This window comes from Uloborus diversus, chromosome 7, assembly GCF_026930045.1.
Source record: "Uloborus diversus isolate 005 chromosome 7, Udiv.v.3.1, whole genome shotgun sequence".
In the NCBI taxonomy this organism is placed as follows: domain Eukaryota; kingdom Metazoa; phylum Arthropoda; class Arachnida; order Araneae; family Uloboridae; genus Uloborus; species Uloborus diversus.
This window is the reverse complement of record NC_072737.1, coordinates 125032157-125045723: the sequence shown is the minus strand read 5'-3', so window position 1 is coordinate 125045723 and position 13567 is coordinate 125032157. Positions and strand designations below refer to the sequence as shown.

At 30.7% G+C, this 13567-nt stretch overlaps 1 protein-coding gene across 2 annotated transcripts in view; it reads right to left on the bottom strand.

Annotated features, from left to right (window-relative positions):
* LOC129225584 (S-adenosylhomocysteine hydrolase-like protein 1) overlaps positions 1-13567 on the bottom strand; it is a 297465-nt gene that overhangs the window by 212205 nt on the left and 71693 nt on the right. The window contains exon 1 of one of the 2 annotated variants that reach the window (XM_054860037.1): positions 9287-9435. The exons of the other annotated variant lie outside the window; for it this stretch is intronic. Within the exon in view, the coding sequence (XP_054716012.1) occupies positions 9287-9409 (123 nt within the window). The 5' untranslated portion in view covers positions 9410-9435. Of the gene's footprint in view, positions 1-9286; positions 9436-13567 lie in introns of those variants that run through there. 2 annotated transcript variants of the gene reach the window in all.

Genomic DNA, 13567 nt, shown 5'->3' with positions numbered 1-13567 from the left:
TCCGTAACTTAACTGTTTTACTCGTAAGACTTTCATTTTAGGAAAACGAAGAAATCAAAACAATTTACGCTATTGTACTGGAGTTTAGGGTTTATCCACTGGAGTTGGAGTTAAAATTTCAAACTTCAAAATATCACGAAACAGGCAATTGTTTCGTTCAAATCTGGAAGAGTGGAAACCAGTTTCACCCGTCATACCTTGACGAGCGACTTACAAGTATTTTTATAGAGATACACCGAATATTCGGTTGTGTATTGCAAATTCCGGCAGACAAACCGAAAATTCGGTTCGGCCGAATACTTCAGCATTTGGCAATCGAATAGTAAACAAACACATTTTTTATACTTTGAATGAAAACTAAAAGAATTACAAGCAAAGTACAAAATTAATTTAAATTTTAACCTATTAATTTTATCACATTCGAAGTATTTTTAATGTAAGAGAAAACACTCAGATGTTCAAATACATTTTGTTGCTTTTCAATTTTTCTTTATCCTTATGACATTACATTAGCCTTATTGTTAAAAAATAATTTAACTATGACACAGTAACCAGAAAAAATAGTCATAAAGTTTGGTTTTAAATATATAAAATCAATTTATTACTACTTAACTTTAACTATTTTTTTTTTAAATACACAGTTAAAAAATAGAGAAAAAAACATAACACTTGAATAGTAAATCCTGCAGTATTTTAATTTTTAGAGCCTTACACCATATGAGGCAGTGAGAGGCAAAGGGATGCAAATGGACATTTTCAAGTTTTGAGTAAAACGACTATAAAGATAACGTCCTAGGTAGGTTTTCATTGATTTTTTTTCGAAATTTTGCTGTATAGCAGCTAAACTACCAGGGCTATTAATTTAATCACTTGCCCCAAGACAGAGGAGAGGTCCACCTACCATTTGTACTGGTTATCTCCAAATTTTTAATTTTGACACTTACATCCCTTTGCTTCTCACTGCTTCATATGAAGTATTAAATATTGTTTAAATACTACCTAATTAAAACAAAACATTGAAATCGAAGTTTAATAATCCTTTACACTTCAAAAGATAAATTAAAATATTTGGCAATGTTTGCCAAATTTTGACGATGATATAATTATTTATGAGTTACTTTTTGAAAAATTAACTTGTAATGATATTTAAGAAACTTGGGTTTGTATCTTTATGTAAGTTTCTTTTATCTAATAACATAAGTTGTTGCCATGATTACTAGTTATCAAATCATTTATACCAGGAAAGAAAGTAATTATCCATTTAAGAAGAATTGCAGATAAACGTAAACCAAATTAGACATTTACAATGTTAATTTGCTTTTGAAATGATTTATTTTAAATTAATAATTATACTTAACGTAGATAAATTTACGACGCTAAATAGAAATACTTTTACATTTCCTAAAATAGATTATTATTTTCTATTTTAAACAGGCGTAAAATTCAAATATTGTTAAAATTTTTGAAACAAATATTCGGTATTCGGTCCAATATTCGGATCGAGTATTAACCAAGTATTCGATCAATGCTTACCACATCTAAGAAAAAATCTGTAGTTGTTTGCTAAAAGTTGATGTGACAAATTTGATATGGCAAAACATAAAATGTAAAGTTATCAACTTTTGGAGAAGTATTACACGAAATTTTTTATTACATCATGTTTGGTAGTTCACATTTTTTACACTTAACTTTATCTTTAGACATATCAAATTCTGTTATAGAAAAATACCACTCTAAACACATATCATGATCGGTAAAGTAAAAAATAGTCAAATTTGACAGATCAACTTTTGGAAAATAACCACAGAAAAAAATCTAGCCAGAATACGTAAATAATGTGTTTAAGGGGTCACAGTACCTTTCAAACATTTTTTTTTAATTTTAGTAAATTTTATATTTCTTTGATACCATAATATGCATACTTATTTCGTAATCAATAATTTTTTTTTAATTAAAAAATATTGCCTACTTTTTTTCAAAATTCAAAAAATTGAGGAAAATTTTAATTTTTTAAAATCCTTAAGGTTTTTTTATTTTGCACTAATTTAAAAAAAGTTTTTTGCAAAACGATCACTATAATCATCTCTAAAAATCTGTGCATTCATTTGCTTATGAGTTTATTAGAAAATTTTCTGTGATTAATTATGTAAAAAATCAAAGTTTTCTTTTTTTAAATTTGGTTTTTACAGGTTTAACATGCTCTAAACATTTGAGTAATTTAAAAAATGCTTATCCAATGCACAGTTTTGCCAAATATGTTATCCCAATTGCAAAAAGTATTACTTTAAAGCTGTATCTTTAATAGAAAAAGCTCCTTAGGGATTCAAAATGACATGAAAACAAAAAAAAAAAAAAAAAAAAAAAAATTATCGAGAAAAAGCAATTTAAAGTTTTTTCTTTTGCATAAGAACACATAGCGAGCATGGCCTGAAACCACTCATAACTTTTTAAATATTTGAACTAAAGCAATGAAACTTTTCCCTTTTTCAGAATAGTTTTTAGTTTTGAAATAAGAAATAAAATTTTTTTTGATCGTTTCATCATTTTTGGGGTGCTGTAACCCCTTAAGAGATTAAATATTTCAAAGCGACAAATTTCAAAAAGCACAATTTCGTTCTTAGACTTTTTTCCCTGCAATAGTAATAATAATAACAAGAAAGCATAAAAGAACGCCTAATGTGCTGCAAAAATGTCTATGAAACACAGAAGTCATGAATAAAACGAATAATTTGATCAAAACTGCAAAATAAATATTTAAATACGAAGAAGTGTGTGTTGTTTGTTGTCCGACTATCTGCCCCCTCCCAATACATTTTGAGGGAATAAGATTGATTCGAACAAAAGAATTTTTGTTCGAAAGATGTTTTGTTTGAAAGATGGTTTGAGGCTCGGCAGTTATTGGAGAACCACATATGACTCTCGAGCTGCGTTCACAGCGCGATTTTAGTATCCTTTATTTGACACCACGTCTTCCATTCATTAATTACGTAAGGATGATTTTGGGCAATTTTTGACCCCCCCCCCTCCCCCATGTAAGGGTACGTAAGATTTTTCAAACCTCTCCCCCCTTATCTCAAGTAAGATTCCCATTCGTTTTTCAAAATAATAAAATAAAGAATCTTACATCACTGGAATCGTTATTAAATTCATTATTAAAATTTAACCTTGATAATATATTTAAACCTTTTTGGGTAAAACAATATTTACTAAACAGTAGAGACGTCCCGAGTACTTGGTAACTACTCGGTACTCGGCCTACTCGACCAATTTGCCTAGTACTCGGTACTCGGTCAAATTTTGATCGGATACTCGGCCAATACCGAGTAGTTGCAAAAAATTGAATATTGTCCAAGACAGATATTAAAATTTATAAAAAAAAAAGCGCAAGCATATATAAAATTCTGCAATCATTTACGATTCAAATTTACAAGTCAAATTTAAATTTTGAGAATAAGGAAGTTTGTAATGCTTCAACGGTATAAATCTTTATTTTAATGTCCCCAAAGTTAATAAAACTTATTTATTAAAAATTGTGCAAAAAAGGTAAGAATAGAAAATATGGAAATTTTACATTGAAAATGAATTTTTGCTACAAACAAAAATTAGTTATAAAAAATATAAAAATACCTTTGCTTAAAAAATAAAAGGAAATAAAACAACGTTAAAAGCAAAGAGCATACATGTGTTTTGGAATTACAAGGAATTCCTTTTTCAATGCACAAAATGTGAATCGTGAATTTTAAGGCATCCGACAAAGTCGGATTTTTTTGTCGAATGTCTTTACATTCTTTAGCTCATTTTATGCACTGAAAAAGACGTTCCTTCTAACGCAGAAACACGTGTCTGCAGTGTTCCTGCACATTTGCTTTATTTGCTTTTAAAAATTATTTATGTTTGGCGGACTAGAGCTATAATAGATTGGTATAATTTGTTCTAATTCCAACTTGATTAATCATACCTTTTATTTATTTATTTTTAATTTTAAAAATAATTTTTTTGTAAAATTTTTAGCATAAGCAAAATTTTTTAAGCAATGCGTAATTAAATTCGAGCAGGAATTCAGTTTTAAAAACTATTATATGGACAAGGAGGTCTATACTACTATTCCAATAAGTTCAAAATTCTTCACACGTGTGTCAGTGGTTCTTCTTAAAACATAATTGGTACTCAGTAACTCGACCGAGTAGTGAAAGGCTGAGTACTCGGTAACTCGGCCAAGTAATGAAAGGCCGAGTACTCGGTACTCGGCCAAAGTGCTACTCGGTACGTCTCTACTAAATAGTTGGAATCTAGACTGAATGTTTTTTGGACATTTTTTTTTGTATATGATACAACACTTATAAAAAATACAACATGCCATATATAATGCGATTCTTTTATTATATTTTACATTATTTATTCTTTGTAAAACAAATGTAAAACAGCTTATCCTAATACGTTTTTTTACCTTCTAGACGCAAATGAAATATAATCACTGCCAAACCACTTGATAGAGCTATTTCTAATATACTCGGAAAATATTACGTAAAATGGGTCAACCCCCTTCCCCCAAAAAAGTAAGGATATGTAGAGATTTTACCCTCCGCCCCGGAAGCCCTTACGTAATTAATGAATGGCACCTTAGGCAATTCTCTCATAAGGGTTTTTTTTTTTTTTTTTTTTGGCTTAAACTTTTTCTTTTTTACCCCACATTTCAAAAATGGGTCACTTGAGATTGGAAAAGAATAAAATTTCGAAAACAGTTTGTTAAAACAGAAGTCTTTTTCGAACAAAGAATGGAAATGGTTTATTTGAGAGCAAAAAAGTGAAAAGCTATTTGTGTAAAAAAAATATTCTTCGAAATATTTAGTTTTAGGTCAGTGACTTCGTTACTCAAACGGAATGGAGATTTGTTTTTTCTATTTTTTTGCGTTTTCTATAAATCTATTTCTTTTCTGTTTCTGTGAAAAGTTGTACAAACTGACACAAACTCGTCGAAATCTTTTTTTTTTTTTTTTTTTTTTTCATGCATTGATAACCTAGGTCATATTGAAAGTTAAGAAAACTAATAACGCATTTGAAGGAGATAGAAATACTTTTCACTCCATATGTATTTCCTCACATGTCCCGCAACTAAAATCAATGACTAAATAATATAACGTGTCCGAGAATGATCTAAACATTACTAACAAAAATACTGACAGGTGAAATGAAATGCAGTTTGCTGCAAAAAAAGCAATGGAAATCTAGAAATTGTGACAAAAGTATGCAAGGCAACTTGGTAGGAATGTTGCTTACAGCTATACAATGAAAATAAGATGCAGAGGTACCCCCCCCCCCCCTCCCAAATGGTTTTTATCGAGCTCACCCCACCTACCATCGCAGACATTTAGCATATTCATCAGGGGCCCTTTTTGTACGTGTGTGCCAATTTTCAAAGTTTCATGTCTTTTAACACTTATTCTAGCATTTGTGTACTAAACTAATAACTACCCCCTCTATGACAAAAAAAAATCGACTCACCAAGATCGGACTCCAATATTCCTTCTTAGTGAGTCGATTTTTTTGTTGTAGAGGGCATTTTGAGGAGAATAAATACTTTTACACTGTACGGCCAAGTTTAGCTTAGTCAGATGGCACTTTGGTATTTCAGATGTTTTTCTTTTTTACTCCTGCGGTTTGCTTTAATGGAGAATATTTTTGTTTTTCCTTTTCTTTTTGTGGTTTAAGTTTTTTTATTGTTTCCCCCAGGCAACTATTGAAAAAGGGAAAGGAAGTAATAATTATACAAAAAGACTAGTTCTACCTTAACCACACCTTCTTATACCCACTTGAATACACACGCATATTTGGAGTCCCTGAATTAGAAACAGGGCAATACACACAATTACATCACTTTGAAAAGATAGATGTTTCTAATCATGCAAGCAGGGCTCGAAATTAACAGTGGTCCACTGGTCCGAGACCACAAAAACATCATCCGACCAGCGGAATTTTAATTTTAATGGTTCATGGGACCAGTACAGTAAAATTTTATTCCTGTTTTACATTCAAAAATTTATAGCATTCATATTGTTTTGAAACTGTTGAGAGAAAAATTCAAAGTTGCAATGTTTAGATTTTCTTCTCAAGAAAAGATAGGCAAAGGTATTTCTTTAGCATTAGTTTTTGCCACCCTATCGCTTCTTAAAACACCCTATTGTTTCCCTCTCTTCCCTCCCCGCGCGTTCATGACTATTGGAGACTTTATTTGTCATGTTAATTTTGTTTTACATATTATAGTCTTGTTTATTTAATTTTTCATTATTTAAAACCAGTATGCAAAAATTTGTCCCCAAAAGTGTGCATGGACTAAGAAAATATTTTAGTTACAGGTTCATTGGACCCAATGACAATGCAAGGTTGGAAATTTCATTACATTTCTTCGTTATTTATATTTCCTGAAGTTTGTAAATATTTTTCCGACCATCAATTTCAAAATCTTTAAAATTAAACATTTCATTTTAATATTTTGAATAATTTTCATCCGCACAAATTCTTAATGGTTCGTTTGAAGATACATGCCGTAGATAGGAGAGGGGACCCTTGTCGTTGTCCTTGCAAAGTAACCTTCATCCTCTTTTCGAAAACTTCAACAACATGTAGACACTTTTCTTTTACACTAAATCATTTTACTTTGTTGAAAATGTTCTTGAAATTCATGAAAGATCAACTGAAAGCATGGCACCAAAAACAAAAAAAGAATTCTTGCGGGATGTTTTTTCCTTTATTCGCTCATTTCTTTTTTATTGAATCAGTGGTTCCTTGTGACCACGAGATACGTGTCGGCAATTTTATTGCAATTATGTTTGTACACTATTAATGCCGTTAGATGGCTTTTAACAAGCGAAGCATATTTAATAATATTTCATTCTTAGCTCCAAAACTCCATTTTTGATTTTATATGAACGATGTTCCCAAAACTGTCCCGAACAATAAGAGGAAATCTACAACCGTCCAGCGATTCTCAATCAGTGGTCCGGCAGACCAGTGAGCAGAAAAATTTGACCAGTACCCAGAGATTTCTGCTTGCCCACGTTAAAAAATGTTCTTTACTAAAAAAAAAAATTTTTTTTAAAGAAAGAAAGAAAATACCACAAGAAAAAAAAATCCTACAGGACACCTTAAACGTAAATTTTGTGATTAATTATTTTCCAGCAATGTTAATTACTTCTAAACAATTATTACAATACTTCACTAATTATTTCTTATAACAGTTCTTTAACACCAAGGACCTATATTTACATTTATTAATTAACTAGTAGCAAACGCGCAGAGATGCCCGTGCTAAAAATTTAATGGAAGTCCGTTGAATAAAAAAAATTGACGCCCCTTCCCCCTCTCATGTGACATGATCATTTTTCTTTGTATACAATACGTACACACCTTTTCAAAAAAAAAAAAAAAACTATTACAGTTTCTTTGGAATTTAAAACTTTTCGTCAAATCATTAAATTAGATTTACAGTTACTTTAAAACTCTATTTAGCGAGTGAAGCAGTTTTACTGCAAATTTAAAAGCAACCACGCTATCGTAATCCATCCGTCTAACGAAAAAAAAAAACATCCAGTGGAACATTCAAAAATCATCGTCAGAAAAAAAGAAGAAAATGCCGTACATTTTAATCGGATAAAAACAAATCAAAAGTTTCCTTTCTTTCAAAACAAATCGCCAAAACAATGAATTAAATTTACAGTTGCTTTAAAACAATAATCCTAGACAGAACTGCTCAGGGCCTAACGCGCCAAGCGATCACGCAACCGGAACCTAGTCCTTTTGCGAGAGAAGCGAATGTTTTTCTTTGGCAATAATAAATTTTTTTCCAAACAAACAAACAAAAACGCATAAAATCACAGTAACTGTAGCTTTCAAATCTTTATATATTAAGAGCTGCGTTGCCCGGCTTTGCCCGATCTACCTTGAGAATAAAAATTGTGTCAAGTGACATATATTCAACAACAGGCTTAAAAAAAAAAAACACCATGCAAAATTACCCTTCCAAACAATGACGACAGATATTAAAATATTTTTAAGAAATTAAAATGCTAAATATGGATTTTAAAAGTGTAACCAAGGAAACATGAAATAAAATAAGTAGTTCAAAAAGCGTTACCATGGAAACGCGAAAATAAAATGGTTGACAACCTGAATCAAAATGACATATTTCGAAATTGATTTAAAAACGCTTGTATATTTTTTTCCTTTGAAGATAGAAGCTAAGTTTTTCGACCACAGGTCGAGAAAGATCTGGAGTAAAAAATGTCGCTTTTTCCAATGGTATCAAAAAGAAAACTGGGACAATACCTTCACTTTTTATTGATAGATTCAATGAAGAAAGTAGTACCTAAATTTCAGCTAAGTCTAAAAAAGTTTGAGCTAAAAACGAAATTACTCCCGCCATAATTAAGTTAGAGCATTGAAACAAATTGTTTAGAACGCGGCAAATTCTACCCTTTTCAACGATATATAATATGTGCAAGTAATTTTCCACTCCCATATTCGGGAATTTATGTGAAATTTGGGCCTAAATTGGAATAAAAAAAAAGAACTACTTATCGGATATTCTCGAATTATAGCTGATATCACTCAGTAGGAAAGCACCTTTCATATAGTGAAGGAATTTTTAAAACAGGTGCAGTGGTTCCGGAGATTACCTCGAACATATAAACACACAAAAATCCGCCCTCTCTCTTTATAATATTAGTATAGATTTTAGTTTATATTGTTTGTTTTTCATTACATTTAAAAAAAAAGGGGGGGGGGGGACCCCAGTCGTTCGCAAAAAAAAACTTCACAATTATTACGATCCTCGAGTCGAAAAATTTTTCTTTTGGCAAAAAAAAAGAAAACAAAAAGAATAAAAAAGGGAAAAAACTTCGTTGGTCCGTAAATAAAAGTCACAACCTGTTTTTTATGTATAACAATCTGCTCTATTTTTCCTTTTTTTCTTCCGGAAAAAAATGAAGAAAAAAAAAAACCCCGCCGGTCCGCTATTTTTTTTTTTTTTTTTCTGCCGATCCGCTAATTTTTTTTTTTTTAAGTCAACATTTTTAAATTCAACATTTTGTAAGAAAATAAATACCAGTTCATGAAATAATTGTCATAGACTAGCTATTATTTGAATGTAAACAAAAAGCATGCTTATGAATCGCAGTTCGATTTCATTCAAATTAAAAACTTACATCTCGATGACGTTTTGAAATAGGCGGAGCTTAAAAAATGGGAACAAACCACGAACTGAATAAATGTAACACAAAATAAAGCTTACCGAGCACTGCCGGGTTTTACTCATCCCTTCAAGTTTTATAAAATGTGTATTATCCACACTATTTCCCTCACATTCATTTTCAAGAGGATCCCGAATGTTATTATTCGTCGGCGCACCATTCATATTTTAGCGAATTTTTTCCAGCTCCTGAAAACAAACTGCTCCCGAAAACCACGTGCAGCGGCAACAAAACGATTACTACGCTAGAAGAGATCAGAATTTCCCCAAAGTTGTCCAGAAAGCGGAGCCGTGACGGGTCAGAACCATTGTGACGTCATTATGACGTAATGATTTGGGTAGGCGGAGTCTGGAATCATCAAGGCCGACTTTTCCCGTGTTAGTAGAAGTTGAACACGATGGATTAAAGAGTGAATGTCAATTTTCATTCGTGCTCGCGCAATTTGGCGATACCAGATGTGAGTTTTTTAAAAATTCCAAGCGGATAAATAGTACAGTAGTAGCAAGCCCGTCACCTCAAAATTTTCCGGAGGAAGGGGGGAAAGCGAAAATGATGCATAGTATACCTTATGACCGACCAATTTTTTTGTGTAAGCATTTATGGGTTTAATATAAATAAAGAATATAAAATATTAAATTTACTGGAATTCAACCAGTTGACTAACTATTTGGGATTGTGTGAAGTCGAGAAAGTCGTTCATAAATAATTCAATTCCGAAGCACATGGACGTCTGCATTATATGCATAGAAAACTAAAAATCGTAGGACGCGGACGTCATTCAACGGTCAAGTGAAAACAATAAGCAATTCGTGATTGCCCAAAAAATAAACAAGCAATTGATATCAATAACAATAAATTTACAAGCTTAACGTAAAAATAATATTTACTAACACATTGTTTACACTTGTATTAACCTACACTAATATAATAATATTAATATTACGGAGTGGATATGAGAACTGCTTACATATGCCCTCCATTCCCCTACCTAAAAAATTATAAATGCACTTGTTCAAGGAAAAAAAAAAAAAGAAGTCCTTTTAAAAAGGTTTTGAAATCACGTTTAAACAGTAGTACACAATGAAAAGAAATTTGGCAGAAACACTACAATACAAAAAGAAAAAAATATTAAGAAAAATGTAGCGCCTAAAAATTCAATTTATGTTAATGAATTGACGTTTTCTATCAGTTATCATAAAAATTTCACAACAAAATCATTTCAAGTTCATTAAATACACGTTTGATTTTCGTGAAAACGGTTAATTATACATGCCCATATTTACTCATTTCAGTTTTAAGTAATTTAAATATCAATCTGAAACACCTTTTAAACGAAATCGTGGTAGCGAATGAATTTGAAAAATACCGAAGGAAAAAACTAAAAATAAGTTTCAGTTTAGTGTCATACTGTATCCAAAAAAACAAGAATATTTTTTACAATTACATTTCAGTTATATCTATTATATGAATTCAAGGTAACAGTAATATTACTATAAATATTGCGTTTATAAGTTTATGTTAATTTTAAATAAAAAAAATAATAATAAAATAAAGAAAAAAAAATTATGTTCATTTGCGGCAAAAATAAAACATTTTTACTTAAAGTTGGCTTTTTTTCTGAAGAAAAACTTTAACTGTAAAACCCAATTTACAGGGAAGAAAAGTCAGAAAACAACGCCTACTTTTTTAAATTACTAGTTAAATTTTAATGTTAACTTCACAAGTACTTTGACACCCTATTGTAAATACAGTATTCAGCGCTGATAAATGTATTGTGGTTTGTAAGTCGTCTCAACTGGAAAAAAAATAACACTCAACGCTATTTTTTATTAAAATCCTTTTTTTTTACCTTGTTATAAATTCACAATTAAATAAAGTTTAAACATACATTTTGCAAAAGCTAACTTTTACTTCCTGCTATTTTAAACATTTTAAAACAATTATATCTGGTTTTTACATCAAACACGTTTGGCAACGTCCCAAAAGCAAACTTACTTCCTACTGCTCTAGAAAAATTCACAGCAATCGTGTGGTCTCTACATTAAACGCGTTTGGCTACTTCTGTCACACGTCCAGCTCCAAAACAAAGAACAAATTCGATGCCCAGAACAGGGCCACTAAAAGGGTGTTGCTGCAACTGCACTAAGTAACGTGGAGCATGACGAGAGGAAAAAATATATATTTTTAAAGAACTATGAGTAGAAAAAGTGAAAAATAAGATCAATGATGAATCATATTTCTCCTCGTATCGTACAGCTTCACTACTGCCGTGCTAAGCACAAAAGTCGTATCTGCAGCTGAGCTGCATAATGAGAAACCTCAATTAAAGTTTTACTCTGCCATATATTTGACTCAGAATATACTTTTTAAGAATTTTATTAAAAATACTTCCCATTCAAAAATGATTATAGAACATTGCATATGGGTAAAATATGTTATAAAGAACCACCTGGTGACCAAAAATCAATTTGGATAAAAAAGTGTAGATCCGACTTTTGTGCTTAGCATGGCAGTATAATACTGTTAAAGAAATAATTTTTTGTACTCATTAATTCATTGTTATTCAGTTTGCAAAGAATTTGCTCCCAGATATTAAGTGACAATAACAGAAAGTATATGCTCATGTGTGCTTTGCTGCGCTATGTTTACGGTTTTGATACTCAAATACAAGATCAAGCACCAGTACCATATCGCCACAAATCACCAATTTGGGAACCAATGATTAGCGTAATCATCAAAATATCTGGTACCGAGAACCACACTTATACAAAGGGACCTGATTCAAAAATAATGAAGCAGATCTAAAATTGAAGAGTCAATAACTTATCAAAGTAGCTCTTTTTTTTTTAGCATGAATGCAATTTCTGAATTGCTGCAACTGAAAACAATCTTTCAGCAAAATTAACATACCAATGAAAATAATCAATAAACAATAAATAAATAAATGAGTAATGAAAAAATCTGCGCTATTATACAAACAAATAATAATACTTGACCATTATCTTCCACTAGAAATAGAAATGAAGAAAATAATTCCAAGCAGCCCAGGCTAAACATTACAATTGGCATTTCGTACACGTATGTGCCAAGAAGATAACTGTAATTCAAATAATAAATCTTTACAGTGCAGGTTTTATCTTTCTATATATTAACAGCAATAATTTCTCGTTACAGATAAAAGCTTTATCAAAAATCAAATTGTCGGTCTCAAATGTGCGCCTTGATGAAATGGAAAGAAAAGAAAAGGATTTTCTACAATGTACTTTATAATCGTCCGTAAGCGTAGTATTCGACGTTACTTATTTCGATGTTAAATATTAGCCACATTTTGAGTTCAAAACTATTAATGAAGATTGAATGCAACAAGTACCTCTATCTGCTAAAATGGAACTTTCAAACAAAATATAATTTCTTTTGTTTCAAATTCTAAAGACTATTTCTATAAGCTTGATTCGCACTAAAAAAATATGAAATAGAATAAGAACATATATGATTTCTTAATTGCAATACTCAAAAATTGAAGTTGTTATAAATGTTTATGTTAATTCTTGAGTAGCCAATAAAATTAACATTGAAAATTGAGAGAAGAATCGTAGGCGAAAAAGTAAATCTATATACTATTCGTACAGAGCTGTATTCTGCCGTGCGCAAGTAAACGGCAGTAACTACAGAAATGAGTTTTCGAGATATTTGACGAAATGTGTAATGGATTCAATACTAACAATTGGAAAATGCTGGAATTAGACGCTTTTTTTGCATCTTTTTTTCGGCGGAAACCAAATAAGCGAGCTTGTACGACAAAGATACCGGACAATAGTGACAAAAGTGCAAAAAAAAAAGAAAAAAAAGAAAAAAGAAAAAGAAAATTCAAAAATTTGTAGTTACTGCCTTTTACCTGCCTAATTCTTCTCTCAAATTTTTAATTTTAGTTTTATTGGCTGCTCTAGAATTAACATAAACATTTAGATCAACTTCAATTTTTGAGTATGGCAATCAAGAATTTATGTATGTACTTATTTTACTTCATATGTTTTACTGCAAATCAAGCTTATAGAAAGTCCTTGGAAATTTTTTTAAATAAATCATATTTTATTTTAAAATTTTTACGTTTTACAATTTATTTGCGGTCTGACTATTTGAAATTTCAAACCTACCCTTCTTCAAAAAAAAAAGAAAGAAAGAAAGAAAGAAAAACAATATTGCCTTTCATTTGAATATAAATGTACTGCATGCAAAGAGAGACTTGATAATATTTACTAGTAGTCTATTTTCAATATTGCTGATTTTTATACTCAAATTTAAACCACTTTTGAACAAGTACA